The sequence below is a fragment of the Diadema setosum genome, chromosome 1 (genome assembly GCF_964275005.1).
Source record: "Diadema setosum chromosome 1, eeDiaSeto1, whole genome shotgun sequence".
In the NCBI taxonomy this organism is placed as follows: Eukaryota; Metazoa; Echinodermata; class Echinoidea; order Diadematoida; family Diadematidae; genus Diadema; species Diadema setosum.
In genome coordinates this window covers 38800429-38823259 of record NC_092685.1, presented here as the reverse complement: position 1 = coordinate 38823259, position 22831 = coordinate 38800429, and the positions used below count along the sequence as shown (strand labels likewise).

Below are 22831 nucleotides of genomic sequence, written 5' to 3'. Positions count from 1 at the left end.
TAGTTTGCGTTAATAACGATTCAAGTGAAACCGCTTGCGTTAATGAAACGTTAATGTTTATTGACGCAAAGTTTCTTTTGGTAATACTGTATGTAAACAAAAACTGGCGTCTCGTAATTTTGACAGTGATTCATTACACAATAAAATCTTATTCGACTTAGGCGCAGTGAATTCAATGGTTTTTCCGTGAAAGTGTTCTTGGAATTTCATCGACTTAGGCGAGTATTCGACTCAAAAATTCGACTTGTGAGTGAATTAATACACGTAAGTCAATGGGGGAAAATCGGGACTTTTTAAAATCTTCGACTTGCGCGATTATTCGACATATGCGACGTCGACTTAGGCGAGTTTAACTGTATATATATATATATATATATATATACATGAAAATATAATTTGCTTATAAGTATAAACATATGTTTATATTCGTGTGTGTATGTATGTGTTAATTCATAATTTTATATTCAGTTATGTATTTAAAGTTTGTTTGTTTGTTTTTTCTTACATTTTATTGTTGTGAAATTAACGTCTGTTTGCTATTTATAGATTTCCGTCTCTCCGTTATAAAGTGAAGTACAGGAGCCTGACGATGGGATTTCTAGGAGGACTTGCAAATATAGACTGTGAAGAGATTATATAGCGGATGCCATAATTCAAGTGCGTTAGTTTCTTATGCCGCAATACGCTGAATAGGGGCATATCCTCACAGCATTAGACTGTACTTATTGAATAAGCATATGGCTCTGCTACACACAAGAATGTTCATATTATTGTTTCGTCCTAAAGTGCTCGAGAATGGAATACTGTTCTTCACACTGTATACAAGAAAAACAATTCAGGAGAAGAAGAAGTTGATGATGATGATGATGATGATGATGATGATGATGATGATGAAGAGGAGGAGGAGGAGGAGAAGGAAGAAGGGAAGGAGAAGAACAAAACTTATTATACAGGAAGAGGAAATTAAGCAAGCATGCAGAAACAAAGAACCCCATGCCGGAAGAAAGAAAAAAAAATGTTTGCAAGCTATTTACTCTGACGATGATAACTAAGGGGCTTTAACGTCCAATGAAAGACGCATCTTTGATATAAAGGCGGTTTATATGCCCCCTCTTCTTGAATTATTATCAGATTTTACGGTAAATGTAATCAGCCCTACCATCAAGACACGACGGGGAGCAAAGCGCAGATGCCGCCAAAACGTTCTAAGTCTGAATTAATCTTGAGCGCGTGGCGTTATAGCTAAAGTGCATCCATGCACCTGTTTCCATGGTTACCGGGGCATGTAAATGGTGACCTTTGCCAAGTGTTTGTGTAATCCCGTCAATATCGGTGATGCGCTCAGTCTCAGAATAGCAATAACAGTATTTTAAGACTCATATTCACGGGCAGAATATTCGCAATGCGTCTATACGCAAGTCAAGTACGTATACACTGCTTGCTCGTACGCAGCTTTCACTGTACCATCTTATTTGAGATGTTCGAACAGAAACACAAATGTATTTTCGAGAAAAACAACGAAAATGAATAAAACAAACACAAGTTATTTTCCGAGAAAAACAACGCAAATGAATAGGCAATCACAAATTCATTTATGAGAAAAAAAAATAAGAAGGAATTAACAAACACAAGGTCATTTCCGGGTCAAACAACGAAACTGAATAAAAAGAAAAGCTTAAATTTACAAGCTGCACTGAGTTCTATACGTAATCTAGCAACAACAACAAAGAAAAGAGAAAAAACGCTGCCTGCCGTTCTTCATATTAAAGAAGTTATGAGATGGTGAGATTCGAACCCGTTACAATCATTGCGAGAAACCTTGTTGCATGGAAATTAATCTTTCCGCACCAACAAATCCTACGGGCAGCAGCACATACGCAGACGTGAGCGCGAGTTCACACCAACGACAGCATGGTGTCACATGATTTGTTCACGATGACTTTATTGATCATTGTTTTCATTATCATATCAGTGCAATTTTACGCTGATGGTCGACTTGAAGGTATAGGAGGAGTCTACGCCTCAACACTGACCATGAGCTATCTTGGGGTGATAATAATAATTGTCAATACACATCTTGTAACAAATAATAGAAGAATGAGACGTCTTTATCTCCCTCCACAAACATACACACAAACACACACACACACACACACACACACACACACACACACACACACACACACACACACACACACACACACACACACACACACACACATACACAAACAAATAAAGAAGCAGAGTAATACACATACACATGCACCATCATGTTCTTTGCGTATGAGCGTAATCCTGTACATGCGTTTGTCACCGCAACTTGCATCGCTTTTCAGAGAAAACAAGGTATCTCTCCCGGCTTTCTGTTCTTTTACCATTTCTCCTTGCGAGCCTGGCGACGAGTCATCGAAGACGTAATTTGTGTTTCCTTCTGTGAATTGTGCTTTTCAGATTTTCATATTTGTCGCAGCGTTTGTATGGATCGCGTGACTTTCATTGACACGCATACACAATAAATTCGCATATACCATCAAAATCCTTTCATACCATGCGAGCATGATTGTGAGATGCCAACAGTAATAGATGGGTTAGCGCTTTTTGAAAATGTTGACCGTCGTCATGATATACTATACAGCACTAGATTTGAGAGAGCACAAAACTATACAAGAACGGGGGGGGGGAGGAGGAGGAATGAGAAGGCTTTCACTGTGGGGGAGATAATGTAGAAGAGTAGACTCCATAAAAATGCAAATATACAGGGCTTCCCAGTCGTCAATAGATTCAATTTGGTCAACAAATTAAATTCCGCAGTCTTGTGGTCATGGTAACACCTAACAATTACCATGATGTAAATATGAATTCATATTACCTGTTGACTAGTTGATGAAAACTACGAAAACAATTTCAAAATCTTTTCCTATAAACAATGTCAAAATCTTTTCCTATCTCTTCTATCTCTTTCATGGCGCAACAGGTATGACCATTAATCCTTTCACTGAATAGGTACTACATTCTAGTGCTACTGGAAATAAGAAATAGAGTTGAAAAAAAAAATGAGATTAGGAAAAATGGAGGATTGTTATAGGGAACACTGCAATGTCATCTGCAGTCAGTTAACTTCACAGGAGCACATTACCAGTGAAGAATTTGTCCTAACTGGGACTACCGCGTCCTCAATTTGCACTTACAGGGCAAGAGTCATCCATCAACCCCCCCCCCCCCCCCATACATTGCCGCCGTGCACGTGCAACTCGATTCTCGCACTGGCCGATGTATCGATTGCCGACTTTTGCGATCGTTATGCAGCGATCAATCTTTTAAAGAGCAATTCTACATTATTCGAGTTGACTTCCAGAAGAAAAAAAAAATGCCAAACACACAGAGTATGTATTAAATGGTATCATCAAGGTCTGACAAAAGATAAGAAAAATTATGCATTTATTAAGTCTGATATATTCTTAAAACTTATTTTGGTCGCCATTTCACCCGTTAGGACTCTTCTATATATCGTGTTGCACAATCTTCAGTAGATCCCCTCTTCCAATCTTTTTGGTAGGAATTTCTATTCTTTACATGAAGTTATTCTATGGAATGATGAAACCATGCAGCGAAAGTCTCAAGAATGTGGACTCCGCTCATCCGTTCAAGAAAATAAAGCGACAAGAATTGGATATTACATAATACTTTAGTACACAAACCACCGCGGGAGTTGTGAGATGACCGATCTCACTGTTAAGAGCAAAAAAAAAAAATCATGTGAAACTGTAAAATTCTATAAATCTCGGTGCGATGTTAATAAGACTTATTTACCACTACATCTCCATCTCTCTCTCTCTCTCTCTCTCTCTCTCTCTCTATCTCTGTTTACCCTCCCCTCTCTATTTATTTATTTATTTATCTATCTATCTTTTTATCTATTTATTTATATATCTATCTATCTGTCTATAATAGCTACATATCTTACCCATAACTTATCACAGTCCACGTTTGAACATATAGCGGAGCTGCACTTTAACTGCCGCTGGTCCTCCCGCCTTCCTCCTTTCTACGTGTTAGGCTTGCAAAAATTCATCTTCTTCCGACAAGATCCCAGGGTAAGAGAGCGAGCAATTCCGTATCCACGCATTTTTCTCTCTTTTTTGCACATGATTTTGTAATTCAAAAGAAATTGAGCGGCATTCTTCGAAATGACACAAAAGCGAATGAGAATTGTCAAATAGATATATGAAGATGTGTGTATTTGAAAGTGGGAAAAGGTGAAAAGGACAGTGATTCTTTCACAATCCTGCGTACTTTACTGTTGATCGATAATGTCCAATCGAACGCCAAGCGATCCAACATGATATCGGAATGATCAGCATCCATCCTTTAAAGAAATTTAGAAAAAAGTACCATCTTCATGGCTAGACTAGGCGGATGTTTAAACATACTAGATGATAATGTCTGTTATCAAATTACAAAATGCAGCACTTGTAAACTGACGCCGTAGAACAATCGATTCGTTAAGACATCAATTTATGCCTCAAGTTAAATTTGCCTGATAAGTGTGCTATAGATTATTTTTACTGTAAAATATTGAAATCTCGGAGACATTATTCAAGCATTTTCCAAACACATTAGGAAAGACGGAAAATAAACTCTAAAGTGAGGAACTGAATTTGATCGACTCCTGTTAAGCAGGAATGGAATAAACATAAGGGCTGGAGGCGGCAAGGAAAACATATTCTAGGAAATTCAGATGTTTTTATCCCACCGCTCGAAATAAACATACAGCATGGCCGTGGGTAAAGCCAAACCTCACGAACATGTCGTCGGGAAAAACAAAAAACAAAACATAATGTAAAAACGAAAGAAATCAAAACAAGCGTAATCCGAGGGGCGGGGAAGCTTTATTCGGGTAAAGAATGAGAAGAAGATTAAAATCTCTGACATGTGAAGGGCATTTATTCGAACACTTGAACCAGTCAACATTAGGAAAAACATTCTCAGCAATGATCGTAGATAAGACGCGTCAATATTCGACTCAATCTCACGGACATAGCACTTAAAGTGTCTATGCAAATCGGAATCTAAAAGGGCATGTGACTCTACCATTGCTTCCCACTCGCATATTTTCATCAATGCAAGACGCAATAGGCTATAATAATGTCCGTAACCAGCCTCTCTTCTCTCTCAAAAAAACATGGAATTCAACACCCTCGCGATCGCCAACTAAAAATGCCATTGACATTTCTAACAGCAACAACAAAAAGGTTGTTCGTGGCGCTGACGGAGACAAAGCCACTCCTTACAATAAGCAAAGTCATTTTCCCGCCATTGTGTAGAGTCAGCACACACAAACCTCAACCCCTGTATAGCTGCGACCTAATAACGGAGGGGGTGTTAGTTTTGAAAGAATGCTCTACGAGAAAATATTCCATTTTCATTTCTTTTCATTTCATATCATTTCATTACGAGAACATCGAAAACAGCTGCATTAATTCGAGTACAATATGATGATTATAAACGAAAAACCCCGAGTGTGACCCGAGTTGCAGCGACCTTACGTACGACTTGTAACGATTTTCGTGCGATTGATCAAGATCTGTTACGAATTTGTCGTATCTCTTATTTTTACACGTTTTATGAGTGTGGTGAATTGAGCGGGAGAAGCACGGTTAAAGATTGGGGTTCTACTATATCAGGTGTAAAGAGGATTTCCAGGATCATTGACCCTGCTCAGGGAAGAAGCAGCCTCGATTATCCACATGGCTGGGAGGGAAACTCGTACATCCTGGCGTTATCGCAGAAGAAGAGAAATTCATTAGAAAACCTTAGGTTATGCGGACGCGGAGGAGTATTGCGAGGAGTTAGTTTGAGAGTTCGCACCACTGCGAGTTTATGGGAGTTGTCCACGAGTTGCACCATATCTTATCACAGTATTTCACAATGTCATGTGTAATATTTTCGAATCTCTTTCGTCTTTCATCCGAGTAGCGCACGGTTGCGCTAAGTTGTGTCGAGTTGCACCAAGTCGCGGTGCGCTAGCCCGAGTTGCATCGCGACTTCGTTACAAGCTTCACGAGTGCTACCTATATCTCACCACTCGTCTCCTAAACTATAGAAGTCAAAACTTAGTGCTAGTTGGCTACGTGTGCCAAGTTGGCTAGGTTACATAGATGGTTAAGCATGGATTGTAATTAGATTTCCTTCCCTGATTCTCATCAAGCCAGATGAATTGCTTTTTTTAAAAGAGCACTAACACCGACGGAAATCTACATAGTGATCACACCGCATTGCATCAGTAAATAGGATAACAACATTAAGAAGAAATTCCGTCTGTCTCCGATGCAAATGTCCATCGATCTGTGAAATAGATGGCTGTGAAGAAAACAAACAATCCAATCACGTATTCCGATCCTGTGGCCAGTGTTATCTATCATGTGGTTACTCGTCACACAACATGCCTTGCTGTCCCGGCGGAGAACATTGAATTCATTTAATCATCGCGTAATGGTCATTGTATTCCTCCGTCGTTAAAGTCATGACGTCATTCGCATTTCCACTCGGCGACTAAATTTGATGGCAGACGAGTCTACGTCGCGTTGATTGGAAGGGAGTGAGCATCATTACACGTGCGGTTTAATCAGTTAGCCCGAAAAAAAAGTAAACATGTACGTCATGGGGTGGTCGGGAGGCAGTGACCGCAGTACCGGGGGTTAAAACAACGAGTTGCCTTTACAGAGCGTCGTAGACACAACGAAATTATAATAGTAATAAATAATAGTGGATTGTGACACCAATTCATCTCAAATCATCTTCGAAAACTATGTCCATGACTGTTATTATATTGCAGGTATATATTGTATGACAACTCTCTTGGAAATTTGACCCATAAAAGCGGATTCTTACATATAATTGTAGAGAAGAAAAAAAACATGAGGTCTTCCGATCGATTGAATTCCTCTATTTTTAGAGCCATCTTATTTGAAAAGTAACTTTGACCGTTATTGTACAGTGACAAAATTAAGATTATTCAAATAATGTTCATCTTTGAGTAAGCAAATTGCTAATGTCATTTTGTCTTTCTGTTAACAAGGAGGAGGCTTATACATTATCTTCCTGACGGTTGCACCTTCGTCTGAGCTATTGCCTGTGTTAGTACACGGTCAGTCTTTCTTCGCGAATGAGAAACGAGGTTAGGAATCGATCTTACATTTTCGGGATAAAACTTGCCTATTTTGAAAGAGAATTAAGGAGCCCAAAAGACGGGGAACAGAAGTGGACGCAGCATCTATATGCGCAAACAGAAGGCAATGGTTCAACAATAATTACATAACATTAATGTGAGCTTGTTGTTGATTTAGACGCTTAAACCACACACCAGACCTACATCCAAAAAGGTTATGCGTTCGAATGGCCTTCTCATACCACTATAAATACATGCGAGCATTTTCAATCACCTCCCGGTGATACGATAGCTTCTCACGAGAGACTCTCGACTCACTAACTTTCTGTTTTCTTTAAATCATTTCCTTATTTTTCCCGCAATCTTCTCGGAGGAGCTTTCAGAAGAAATATACGCTTGTAGCATTGCGAAGGATGCTGGCTGTACAGTGTACTGGAATAAGACAGCACAGAAAACAACCTAACCGTCTATGGAGGTTCTATATATATTTTATATATGGCAGTGTTTGAGGGGCTACAGTCGGGTTTGCGAATGACAAACTAGGATCATCGTGCGTGTCACATGTGATCCGCTGGGATCGCCTGCGTATACGACACAGCGCCATTCTTTTTTTCTTTTCTTTTCTTTTTTTTTGGGGGGGGGGGGGTGGGGGGGGGTTGTTTCTTGTTTTGTTTTGGTCTCAACGCCTCAAAGTCCCGTAAGCAAGAGGAAACGGTATAGGAGTGAAAGAAGCAGACAAGATTCTGCAGGGAATCAAGATTATGGTGAGGGAATGAGAGTGGTGAGAATGGAGCGAAGAAGTGGAGGAGGAAGAAGGAAAGGTGTTTCTATCACGTGCACCGTACTGTCAGGATTCGCAGAACTTCGAGATGAGCCTTATACAGGATGTAATTACACCATGAGAGAGGCTTCTCTCTCCCTTTCTCCCTTTCTCTCTCTGTCTCTCAATTTATTTACTGATAACATTACACACTATGAATAAGTACATGCGTATATTATATATATATATATATATATATATATATATATATATATATAATATATCATTATAACAGTGTGTGAAAGGTATGTTTTCAGTTGTTAAACCCCTGGACCGTCGCATATAATAGTGTGTAGGTGAGAGTAAGGATGAGACGATAGACGTAGCTTGAATCCTCACAGTTTGATTTCTATTCTCAAGCTTCCGGGCCCCGCCCTTTATGAAGAGATGTGATGTACAATTCACATTTGGGCTGGTTGCGGGCCGGCAATCAATTGGCAACCGGTTGCGGGAAACATTTAGTGATGAAGTTAACTTCAGCACGCCTATCTCCACCCATCATCACTAAATATATATATATATATATATATATATATATATATATATATATATATATATATATATATATATATATATATATACTGTGTACATGCATGAATATAATATATTTATTTATGTAATAATGTTATTTCGTAATATATTCAGGTAAATGTTAATACATAAGTTACATATATATCTCTACTGTAGTATATCTATCTACGTATATACATATATATTTTATTCTATACATGTAAGTAATATAGTGTGTGTGTGTTTGTGTGTGTTTGTATGTAGGCCTATTATCTTGAAAATGAGTATGAGAAATTGGAAGTGAAAACAGATAAGAATAAAGAGAAATATGGTCGAAGGGTCAGAAGGTATATACTGTATTACTGTGGACAGGATAGTTGATATCCGGCGTTATCGCAGGAAAGTCCGGGGATACGGAGTATAATTTGGATAGGTTAATATAGGGATAGTTTAGGGAAAGAGAGATAGATAGGGAAAGAGGGGGATCGGAGATAGAGAGGAAATCCAAACCAAACATTTTAGACAAATCAGGAGATAGCAAAGGAGAAAGAGAAAGGGAGGGAGAGGAGGGGGTGAAAAAAGGAGAAAAAAAAAAGAGAAATATAAGGGAAAAAAAAGAGAAGTGAGGGCAAGGTGAAGAGAGAGGAAGAGCTTGAGAGAGTAAGGTGTTATCATCGCGTGCATCGTTGCTTAGGGTCAGCATTAGAGACAGGAAGACCGGATGAGGCTAATAGAGCGGGATACAGTCTGAGCACTATAAGAGATGGGGAGCACTAGATGGGATGCGTGGGCAAAATCTGACCGGTCCAGTCGCAAGAAGATGACAGATTCGGGATATATCTATCTATGAAGAGAACCTCCCATCCCCCCCCCCCCAAAAAAAAAGAAAAAACATAACAACAACAACAAAACAACAACAAACAAATAAATAAATAAACAAACAAACAAACAAAAAACTAAATAAAACAAAACGAAACAGAACAGAACACACATAACAACCATTAACCAACCCAGTAAACCTAACCAAATTGAACAACTCCACCGAGTAAAGCAAATATTGATTCCATGAACGTCAATGACGCCGTTATATGACACAACTACTCAGTATATAATTGTCACCCTGGTACCGTATCTAAAATGACACAAGTGGGTTTTAACGGTGGTGATGACTTATACATAATGATACTTCTGTGTAAAGATGATGATCGAAAAAAAAATCCGATGAACATTGCGTTGTAAAGAGGTCACAACCTGCAGGTCATAATGATTACAGAACTTAATATTTTTCCTGATTATTAGTGGCAGCATCCTTCTTTCCAAGAACCACGAAGAGACATTAGAATAAAAGTTTTATCTCCTCCCCCCCCCAAAAAAAAAAAAAAAAAAAAATGGGGAGAAGTGGTGACGAAAGTGGAGGAAAAAAATCATGAATATATTTGCTGATTAACTATTTTTTCTTTGTCTAATTCCCATTAAAATTATGAGGTGATGCAAAAGACAGAAAAGTCAGTGACAGATAGTATTACCATGGAAACCAATGGAAACAAAAAAGTAACACCATCATACATTTATTATAATAACTGATCATCAGGAAAATATGCAACGAATACGCGATAAAAACGGCACTCACGAATACATAAACTATATCATCTCTTGTCGTGGCAAATTTATGACAATGAAGATTGTTCTTAGACACGTTGGTTTGTCACAAGTCACGATGAAATATTCTGAGATATTCAGGCTTAAACAAAAATTAATGCAAGAAACGAGCGCCCACACTAATCATATCAAACACGTAATGTGTAGATAACTTTTTGGTTGATGTTGCGACAATCCGCTTCTTACACACCATCTTAACTTCAGCGAGCTTGTTTTGTTTTGTTTGTTTATTCTGTTGTTTTATTTATAATTTCCTCCTCATCGGGGACCACAAAGCGGCAGTGACGCGAGTAAAGAGCTAAGTCGATGGTGCAAATTAATGCTCTGCGACATGCTTCAGAAGGCAGTGCTCGTCGCACCGTGCATCATCCAGTGCGAGCGGATGTCTGGAATGCGATTTCAGACCGCTTCTTACTGTACACTTTGAGCTCCAGCAAAGTTTGAAGCCCTCTTGCTGCGGCCGAGACCCCCACTCCCTCATTGTTAACACGCCCGGATGCGCGTAAAATTGCATAACGCGGCGGCGAATTACGCTACTGGGTGTTTAAAGATAAAATAACTCCTAATAAAAATTTATAATATCACCGATTTCGTGGTTTTGTGTTGTGGTGGTTTTCTTTTCCCCTAAGTGCCCCTATGCAGAAATGCACTGAGGGAAGCAAGTGCTATATTTATGGTACTCATGTTAACTCCTACCACTCTTGTTGCACCATCTTTTTATAACTAAGATGATTGCATGCTTTGATGAAATCGCACGTGCAAATCTAAGTTATTGAAACAGAAACGGGATTTGATAATGGCAAACAAAAGGGTTCTTTGAAATTCCTGTTGTTCTTTGTGATAGTTGCTAATCAACTTGTTCCGTGAGGTGAATAGTGATACCTTTCCAATAATGCATTATAATGGAAAATTAGCGTTATGATCTATCATTACTAAAATAACTTCTTCTTATTTCATTTTAAGCATCATTCTGTTTATATTAGTCTATATCTATTTCTCTTTTCGTCTAACCATTTGGCGCTTTCTTAGCCTTCTGAGCTTTATTGGTGTAATATGTTGAAGTCAACACTATACGTTTACAAATAGCATTAATAAGGCATCAATTCACCGTTAGAGGCCTTGGAGTATCATGCGTGACTCCATTTTCGGATAGGATCAGAAGTGTCAGCTAATCACCGTTATATAAAAAAACAACATCCACACATACAAACACCGTTGTTGTATTTTCTTTTTCAAGAGCGCCTTTCACGCGTTCACCTCTATTATCTAATTGATGAAACACGCTTAGATAGTAATGGTGATCACATTTCATTTACACGTAACTATAACCTCCGCATCATTTTTGTACTCTTGATACAGAGTATGAGATATGGCGCCATTTCATTACGTTTTGGTTTGTCTGCTGTTAGTTTCTTTCTGGACAGTACTATTTAATCAAGAAGGTAAGTAGGCGTACGTGTCTCAGTTTTCTTTTGTTCTTCTTTTTTTCTGTATAGTGTGGGTATAGCGGATTTACAGACAACACCTGCGTCACAATTAAAGTTCGTGTTTCCCTTTTTGCAACCGTGAAAATTAGATTCTTCATACGCTGGTATATTGCAGAGGTAGGCAATTCAGACTTTTCCCAGAATAATAAAAACACAAAAAAAGAGGAAACTTCTTTATGCATGGAGAGAGAAACAATACTATAGATTTCCAGAAAATCTATCCGGATCCTGAAAAAAAAAAATCCAACCGTTATTCTTGGTACAAAAGGGGAGCACATTGTCGAGTGACAATGGCGTAAATTTTTATTTCTTTGCTTTTAAAGTTGCATTACTACGCAAGATTTTTATACACAATGTTGGGATACATTATTCTTCAATCAAGCAAAATTTCGCGCCGTTTGAAAGGGATCTTCGACCTTTAACATCGTGTTTAAGCTATTGATATAATGTTGATAAACTATAAGTTATTCTTGCGGGGATGTAACTCTTCGATCGATTATGTAATGCTCTCAATACACCCTGGGTTCTCCTCGATTGTGTCTTTGTGCCCAGGTCACCGATAGCAGAGCAGCTCGTCTGACTTGGTAGAAGTTCTTGCGTACTGTTATACAAGCTTTGTCAACATCAATCACTGTATCAATATATCGCCACTAACTCTCATTTACTGCGCATGCGTTGTAAGAATCCCAGTTACGGAAAAAAAAACAACATGTCTTCAGAAGGTTTCGATCTACCCTCGTGTTGGCGAGTAAATTTTCGTCCATCGCATTCAATTGTTGTTGTTTTTTTAGTACGTGCAGACTCTCTGTTAATTGAACTCTGCATCCTCGCGCACATTATTTTTAACGACGCTCTCTTATGACATTTATGCCTTGTTCCTTGAGACAATGAGGGCTGCCAAGCGACGGAGCTAATCACATAAATTGCATTTATATAGGGGTGGAGAAGCTTCCATGAAATCAAAGAAGGCTGCTGCACCTGTGCGACTCGATACGAATACTAACGTCGCACTGTGCTCCGAGTGATTATCAAGGCTTCATCTAAAGTAATGTGGAGTTTGGGAATCGCTCCTATACAGTTTGATCATCAATATGGCGGAAAATACGATGCTCAGATATATAATTACAATATTCCAATAATATAATTTTTCGCAATCCAATCATCTTTGGATTCTTGATTCAAATAAGATAAGCATGTTTCCCAGTACAACTTCTTCACATTAGTATCTCCCGAAGCATGTAAAGCGTGATCAACCAAAAGCAAGCAAAATACAAACAAACAAAGACAAAATAAAAAAAAAACACCTTTATCTGTGCACGATTCGTTATCTTGGATCTTGGATAGGGACAAGGTTTTATAAGCTATGAGATCGATATTGAATAAAAAAAAAAATAAATTGAAAATAAAACAATGACATGTATGGAGTGCATTGTACTGGTTGCTGCTTTGTAACTTTTTTTTTTTTTAACAACCAACAATGATTGCAGTGTCCCGAATAAGATGGGCCGATGCTGCCGATTCTTTATGTAAATCGAAAGCGTAAATCGTAACTCGTAAATCAATCGGATGGCACGACCGAATGGTGATGGTCAGAACGATAAGGCTCCGTCCGCTGTTACAAAAGCATTCATCCGCTCAGTCCGGGCTCTTCGCTATTTACATCCTCTGTTTACACTCGGCATCATCTTCGCGTTCCGCCAGCGCGCGGTCGCATCTCCGTATGCTCGCTTTTGTTTACACAGCAACGGATTGGTGCGCTTCTTATACACGCTATATATTTTTTTTCCCGTCTCTGACGGCATAAAAATAAGCTTTTAACAGATCGGGGTATATCTGGGCTATCCCCTTCGTCGATTTCAAATCATCCTGCATGTTAAGCGTTATTAACGGCCTGGGTATTTTTCTTCCATGCCGTGCCAGTTTCAAGATGTTGATGTACACTCTATTCTGTCATTTAATATCTTTGATATCTACATAGAGCTTCACCTGTTATAATACTGTACACGCTTATTCCAGGAATATTGATTCTACGCTGGTATTTTCTTTCACCTTATTTTGAAAGAGAGATGCTCTACTTTACTTCAATGGCATACCTTTTTCATCCCGTCATATAAGTGTTTAAAGGACAAGTTCACCTATGTGTGGATTGAGTGAATGCAGCAATAGCAGAAGAACGCATCAGTGAAAGTTTGAGGAAAATCGGACAATCTATTCAAAAGATATGAATTTTTTAAATAGTTTCTGTACTGCCATCGCTGGATGAGAAAATAAAGTTTGTACTGTAATGTAATGTAATACTATATACAATGATATAAAGAAAATATAAAGAGAATTCAGAATACATTATTTCTGGCAAAATGAACTTACGTCTTTCAGGAAGCAGGGAGAACAGTATTATCCTTAACATGTGCCAGTAACAGGTCGAATTCTCTTTATACACTGTTTTTTTTTTAATATGTAATCGTTTTACATAGTGACAGCAAAAATTGCAGTAGACTTTAATTCTCATCCAGTGTTGGCTGAACAGAAACTTAAGAATTCATTACTGTTGAATAGATTGCCCAATTTTTCTCAAGCTTTCACTGATTTTTTTTTTTTTTTTATAATGTTGCTGCATTCACTCAATCCACACATAATTATATTTGGGTGAACCCTGTCTTCTTCTTTTTTTTTTAAACTCCTTATATGAGCTTTCTCTTGCATGACGAGAAATATCCACATCTTCGCATCTCGCTTCATTTCACTGTTTATGTATCTCCCTTTTTTTGTAAATTCACTTGTTTCATTCGTAATGGTCATGCCCATATATGCTTCTCCTCTCTCTCTCTCTCTTTCTCTCTCTCTCTCTCTCTCTCTCTCTCTCTCTTATCTATCTTTCTATCTAGCTTCTCTTTCTATCTATCTTTTACCTTACTACCTATCTACCTCTATGTCCCATTCTTCCAAGACGTCTTTCGCGTTCGGTGTAGATCTCTACCTGCTAAGGATCAGTCCAAACCCCTTCGTTTTGAGACACCCTCCGAAAGGAGTACCCCCTCCCCCATCTCTCTGGAATGGTGCTTTAAAAGGAAATATTTTCTCTTCGTCTCCTTCTCCTCCATTTTTTGTTCTTTCCAATCTTTTTTTCTATCCTTCCCCATCCCCCTTTTTTTTCTCTCTCTCTCCGTGGTGTAATGTTTGCTATGACTTGCCGTACTTATCTCGGCGGCCGCTTTATTCTGTTTGTGCAGCGTAATGGTCAACGCATCTGGTTACAGTCCGCCGGTGCGCCTGAACTTTCCCCCTGATCGGCCGTAGATGTGAACATAGTTACTATGACTGCAGCAATAGGTCTCACTACGGAGATGCCAACTTTCCCAACTGTTACATGGCTGGGGGTGAGTAACTGCGAGACAGCATACAACCCAAGGGGATGTAGGAGGTGATGTTCCCCTCCCACAGTAGGGATTCTTTTTTTTATTTCATATTGGGATGAGTAATTTTGAAATTGGTGTACACCCATCGTCATGATAATGCAATTTTACTTGCATAATTCTAGTCTGCGTGTTTGTGACTATGAAGTGCCTCAGTTACTGACATTCATTAACTAGCTAACTAATAATATTCAAATAAAGACCAACATTTCTATCATGGAGCGCCGTGATCTATTTTATCATTTTTACTTTCTTTCCCTTGCTGATGGCTGATTCAGTAATGTATTTAGATCGTTTTCCCCGTTATTATTGTCATCATTTATCTATTATCATGACTACACTATGAATGCCTACGACCATGAACTATCACTATCACTATTCTGTTACTGTTATTAATTTGTGCACGAATACTTTTTTTTTTCTATCCGTATAGTACGGCATCTCCGCTTCCCGTCTCATGACGAAATTTCGGACCTTGCATTAAACAGAGGGACGTTCGGAGGTCTCCCCGCAAACATGTAACACTTGCCAGAGTTGCAAAAGGTCAGATTTCTGCGTACAATGTCTGTGGCAACTGGAGATTGTACGTGATTTTTAATCATCCATTGGCGACGTCTTGCGAGACTTTCCACATGTATATGTGTGTGTGATTGCATAATAAAAAAAAAAAAACTCGCATTCAAACCATCCTCATACAATCTAGTATGAATGATGAATTATATATCAAAAGAAACTGCATATTCTTTTAGCTGCGTTGGTCAAGATTTTGAAGCAGTTGAATATAAAACACGTGGAAAAAGTCTTTAGGCGTTTGCGTATAGTGTAAACCGTCAAACAGTTTTTAATAGTGCCATTGTTCACATTTTGTATATCTAACAATACTTAACATTGATAACTGATTAACATTTTCGCATTGGTTCTTTCTATCCCTAACTCACATTTTAGAACTATTTTGAAGCACTGAGGGGTTTTTTTTTTTTTTAAATCTCCAAATGGTAAATAGTGGCTTTAAGCTCTGTCTATTTCTCTCTATTTCTCTACGGGTAAAATACCGCATAAGGTTGTTTCAGTCACTTAGCATCACATTCTCTCTGTCTCATTCTGTGTCTTACCCCCACCCCCCTCCCCTCCCCCCCCCCCCCCCGCCCCTCCTTCCCCCTCACCAAGGTGCGGGTCTACTCGACCGAAATTCATTGTTTCCTGATCGGGCTCCCAGCGCACCTGTCTCTGCACTTTACCGGCGTCCGCTTGCCTTTGTCTCGGGCAGACGAACGTTTATTTCCGTTTGTCACCGACGCCCCTGTTTACGTGACATTTCACGAAATGCAGGACTCCGGAGATGGCTGAGCTGGCTGAAGAGTATGTAGCATCGCTGCCTTACAGACGAGTTTTGAAGGGTTTTGCCATGTGGCAGTGTAAAGGACGAGTCGGCATAGACACGGGAGATTAAATGTCAACATTAGAACCATACAACACTTTCGAGTGTCGCTTCCTGCGGAGCATTTATGTGTTGAGGCGCTTTTGAAAAGAAAATAAACCAGCACAAAACCACAACATCGGCGATATTTATCCGCCATGACTCTATTCAGATCGAGTCAATCAGTAATATTATAAAAAATATCTTCGGGACGGACGGTACTCCGTTCAGGAAGTTGCTTTTATTACTTTGTTCGAAGATAATGATCACATTGATAGATTCGTGACGTCACCCCATCCCCGCAGTTTGATGCCCAGAAAACGAGCTCAGTTTCCTGCCGGAGTATCCAAGAACTTAACCTTCATTTCTACTCCATGTAATAATCCTTTTCTCTTCGAACTTCAGCAATTATTGTGTAGCAAAACGAAAATACCGTAGTGTACACGCATATTCATAACTGCGTGAGAGCGTGGGTCCGAGAGTATTCGCGTATAATGTTGCCCTCCAATATTGAAATGGTACCTCCTACAGTAAAAGAATGAACATAATAAAGTGCTGAAATCGAAATAGAAATAACGTGGTGTCCCTTGATGTACCAAGGGACACCACGCGTGGTGGTATATGGGCCGAGATTCCTTTCAAGTGATATGGGTTTTGTTTTTTTGGTTTTTTTCTCAGTTATATCCAAATGTATTAGAATTAATTATGTCTTGAATATAATTGTTCAGTTCTGTGATAAAATGCATAGAAATCAGTCCCGTGCCCTCCTGTGGGTGTTGATTAACGGTTCTCTTGGCATTTTATAATTATTTCCTCTTATCAATTGTACGTAACACAAATTCATAATCTTTGTTATTTTTGTGTTATCTACTTCCAATTTTCTTTAAGAATATATATCGTATCATATTTGTTATACATAGATAATATCTTGTATGAGACAAAGTGACTGCTTTTAAAGCACATCTAGAACTATTTGCTATTACATGGGTAGTGCTGCCTCTTTTTTTCCTTTTTTCCCTTTTTTTTATATCTCTCTTTTTCCCGATGATTGTTCTTATTTACATGTTCATGTATGTATTGATTTATCTTTTATTCCAATAAAACACATTAAAAAAAAGAAATAGAAATAACGTGTGCTAATGATTTTCACATCGTTACACTATAACGAACATTGTAATAATATGCATATAGGGCGTAATTTTTTTTTATATGCATATTTTGTTTAAGTACAACACACACACACACACACACATAAACTCCTCAAAATAAGTTCTGCAATTTGGGTTTGATATATCATATTTCTCTTATACCAACATCATCTTCATTAAATATGACATCATAAGAAAGCTTGATTAATTATCTTTAATGACACCTCACTTGCTAACGATTGGGTATTCCTGGAATGCCCAGTATGACTGAGTATAGGGAAAGGTCAAATGTGAAATGTTGCAAAATAGAGCAAACGTGTTCTGTCAAACAGTGTAATTCCCATTTGCTTTGTCGTTTCAGGGAAGGAATGTGCTTGAAAAGAATGCATTGTGAGATTATCATTACATTCCAGGCTTCATCCATGAATCAAAAACTGCAGTAGTATCTGCAGATTAAGATTAATTATCAAGGTTGACCAAACAGTCAGCTAATGTCTAGGAAATGGGAGATTTTGAAAATGCTGTCATTTAAGCATTGCTTATTCCAGTGGCCTTTTTTCATCAAAACTGTACATTACCAATAGCAGAATTGTTGCGACTTATCACTTTTGATCTGTCCCCATATTCAGCTGTTTTGCACATTCCAAGAACACTCAATCATAGCAAGTGAGAAGTCATTTTAAAGATAATTAACCAGGCTTTCTTATGATGTCATATTCGATGAAGATAATGCGCGTATAAGAGAAATATGAAATATCAAACTTTAATTGCAGAACTTATTTTGAGGAGTTTATATATATATATATATATATATATATATATATATATATATATATATACGGACTTGATGAAAAACACCCTCACGGTTGGCCAAGAGTTTTCATTCGTCTTTAAATCAATAAAGCAAACATTCTCACACACTTATACACACTGATATCATACACCTAACAAACATGCGAGCTTCAATGTCTATTTCGAGCGTTCCGTGTTCACTCACTTGATGGCGTGCAGTTAATCTCCTCTTCGTGAACCCCGCCGTCCGTGACGAAATCCAACTCGGGACTCGAGGAGACCTCGAGGAGACGCCGTATTCGACCACGACCACCCCCGCCTGCTGCAGCGAAGTCGTCGTAGACACGTGGCTCGTTGATGCCGCCGACGTCCGCCCCGCCATGGTGCCTCTGGCCAAAACCTGTCAGGAGGGGAAAAAAAAAGAAGAATGCAAACAAAATGAGTGAGTGTGAATTAGGCAATTTGAGTGCGACGGAGAGCCGAACAGACACATTGCGATTTCATTTCGATGAAATAGATCTCTCGTGCTATATGGACAAAAACACCGACTATGTTCAATCGTAGATGCATAGCAAAAACATAGAAAACTGCATTTTAATCGTCAATTCGAAGTCGAATCGCATGGTGTGGGGAACGTCAATAAATTGAAACAACAAAAAACTCAAGCAACTAGAAGAAAGTTTTCATATAATAACATATGCTATGTGCAATCTATCAACTGATGCAAAAGGGAATATGGACTTATACGGCACCTTTGCAGCACAGTACATTTTTCACACACACACCCACAAACACACACACACACAAATATACATATATATATATATATATATATATATATATATATATATATATATATATATAGTAATAAAATATGTACTTTGTTATTAAAATTACATAAAAAATGCAAAGTCTTGTCGTTTACAAAAATGCTTCGCTATGTCACAGGAACGACACTGGTGATAACCAGCAAGCCACTGAGGGGTGATGGCGCGTCCGTTCCGATTCAGCATAAAAGCTTCGGAAACATCAATTGTCACCCAAGGCTAACGACTGTGTTGGGGGTGGATAACGGCTCGAGCAGACGCACTCTTTCTACGGTTTTAGAACGAGCGCTAAGTCTCTTTACGAGCCGAGACAAGGGAATGCATCACTTTCTAATACCAGCTGTCACACAGAGTTGGCGACACCGCGGGCAGCCTTAATGCATTATGGACGAGTAGGCCCTACAAATTTCATCTTCGTTCTCGCTACATTACACTTTAATCCGTGCCATGCCATCTCGTGTCGGGTCTGTTTGTAGAGTCAAGATTTGAAATAAAAAGCAAGAAACAAAATATCGAAGCACACAACCCCCAAAACAGACATAAAGGCTTAAAAGAACTTGATGTGAAAGACAATATATGTTTATGAAGTCGAATCAAGTTTAACAGAGACAAGAGTGGAAAAACAGGAAGTAAAACAACTAAATCAGAAGTAAACATAGTAAAGGGGGATTATGGCAAGATGCCTTAGAATGTCGTAATGCTATAGAAGAATTGACGTACGAGAGCATGTACATTTAAGTTGGATTTTGGTTTGAAGTTATTGAAAACCACGAGCATGGATACAAAAGCAAAATACAACACAGAACTTGACAAAAGTGAACTATAATGAGGTGAGGCTAGTCGTATTATTAAACAAAAGTGCTGATCTTACTTGAAAAATGCTATACCCGTGCTTCTTTTAAGCTTGTCTACCTTGTGCCAGTTCGAAGTCGAACTGCTCGAAGTTCGTACAAACCGACACTTATTATTTCAGAATACTGGATGACCGTTCCATAACCTTTAAACATAATTCAGTTTGGTACTGAATGAGTGAATAAATACAAAAAAAAAAAAATAAAACATGAATAAAGCACAAAAAGCTAACGTGATCAGAATTCACTGCGCATGCAAGCGGACAGCCCTTGTACTCGGAACCGTTGATGCTTTTTCTTGGATTTCTTCTTTTTTAATGAAAAAAAAACAACAAAACAAACAAACTACCGAAGGAAAAGGAAAAATCGAAGCGGATCGATTGCAGGAAAATTGTCCTTCCATTAAAAACATCTTCCAGTATTTGGTTCTTTCAGGGCTTCCCTTCTTTTAGTGCATCGCCAAGCGAAAGGTGAGGAAACCACGTCGAAAACACGACAGCAAAACACAGCAAAAAACGCAGCAAACACAAATAACAAACACATAGTATCAGCAACAAAATACTGCTTATACAAACGTACACATACTCACACAAACATGAGCATGTAGGTAAAACAAAAACAGAATAATGCTGAGCTTTCATAATACTAGAGTTGTACATAGAAGACGCACCCCAATAATGCGCGAACAGTACAAGCGGATGACAAAAATCAACAAAATAGTGATTTGCTATACTTTTTTTAATACACAAATATCACTTCCGTGGACTTTAAATCAGCACACAGCGTAGTCATTTTATCTTCTGGTTGTCCTTTCAACAACTTCTCCCAAACGCGAATGATTATCCACGTATTAGACAGTGCCAAACGGTCAATGCTATACGAAGCTGATGAACTCGGGAAAGGAGTAGGAAAGAACGGAATGTTTAACCGCATTAGCCGTGTTGAAGAATGATGAGAGCTGATTTTCTTGCCGGTCCCAACCCATTTGCAGCCCTGACAAAAATCTGGGTTGCCACTTCAGCTCATTTCGGGAAAGATCAATGATCCTACCTTAGCTGTCGTCACAAGAAGCATATGAGTCTGGGGCATGCTAAACTCGACGGAAAAGCAGCTTGCTCGGCGCGTCGGCGTCGCGAGGAAATCTAGGTTACCATACAGCGTCTCCCTCCTGTTTTAAAGCGAAGTTCTTCACACGACTTCCGTCATATTGTGAGAGTACATATATACAGCATGACGGTGTAATGTGAAGAAAATGAAATTATACAACTGACTTAATGATTGTAGACTTCCGTGTTGTGTTTTCCCTTTGGCAAGTCCTGTAAGTTCTCAAATTTGATGCGGTCAACTTTTGTATCTTGTGCTGTTTTAAACTCCGAGTCAAACTTACCGAAATAGCATTTCATTCGCCAGTATTCCCGGAAATAATGATAGGTTCTATGCACCATACAGATAAAACTTTTTGACTTGAACAACTTTAATCAAGCATTCGCCCGAGCCAATACTTGGATAAGTTATAAACATGATAGTTTTGTTTGTGATACTTAAGGAGCAAAGATGGGGCAACGACCTTTCTGATACATAAACACGTTCGACTTCATGTTATCATTCCATTTTCCTCCTCCCTTGTGTAATCTTTTCTTGCGATAGTATCCAGGAGCATACTGTAGCGTTCGTTGAACCACACTTAATCTGAAGAACACAACGAAGATTCCACGCTACATGAGAGCTTCGTTATCGATATTTTGGTAAAGTTACAATCTCTATTAACGTTGCATAGTTTATCATGACGTCTTCCGCCTGTCCGGTATATACTCTTCAAAATATCCTGAAGTTTTGGAATGGCAAAATGCTGTCAACATTTTTCGTCTTTTTGTTTTTTCATGAATAGCAAAAAAACAAAAACAAAAAAAAAAAACCCACACAAAACACGATTATTTTCCCCGCATCGGATATTCTGCCTAGTGGTAAGCTTTAAAGTTGAAGTTAAAATCTAAGCTTTCACAAGATCCTACGTTTTGACTCCGTAACAAACTTCTTCATTGTGTAGTGGCAAGATGCATGCAGTGGCGCGTACTTCTTGGCGCAAAAATGCTGTTCTGTTCTTTTTTCCATTCTTTTTTTCATGTTTACCGCGCCGCCTTGTAATAGCTAGCTCCCAGACTATGATTGATGGATATCGGCGCCCCAGCATTTGTTCTCGCCGATTAGCGGGGCGGATCGGGGCGAGCTGACCCGGCGCGCCTTTCAATTAAGATCCCGAGGTGTGAGTCGGAGAGCTGTCAAGGCAATGCCACACAATATGGGTCTGCCCTCACAGCCAGAAAGAATAGGGGGATATAGAAGGGAGACAACGTCGCATTCCATACACAGTCATGACAGCCGTAGATGTGTGGGTCGAGCTGATGATATTAAACTTTCTATCAGATCGTCAAACTTATTCAGTTGTTAAACACAGACTCAAACACACACACACACACACACATATATATATATATATATATATATATATATATATATATATATATGACAAAAACCTAAAATGGCATTAGACTAAAAACGCTTTATCCTGGCGAGGAAAGCGCATGATCGTCAAACTTATTCAGTTGTTAAACACAGACTCAAACACACACACACACACACACACACACATACATATATATATATATATATATATATATATATATATATATATATATATTTATTTATTTACGATACAAAACTTGCGATAGTTCAATATGA

General features: G+C 38.6%; 1 protein-coding gene across 1 annotated transcript in view; it reads right to left on the bottom strand.

Annotated features, from left to right (window-relative positions):
- The window catches only part of LOC140230290 (sodium/potassium/calcium exchanger 3-like), a 135347-nt gene that overhangs the window by 38108 nt on the left and 74408 nt on the right, over positions 1 to 22831 (bottom strand). The window contains exon 2 of the mRNA XM_072310458.1: positions 18620 to 18814. Within this exon, the coding sequence (XP_072166559.1) occupies positions 18620 to 18814 (195 nt within the window). The remainder of the gene's footprint in view (positions 1 to 18619; positions 18815 to 22831) is intronic.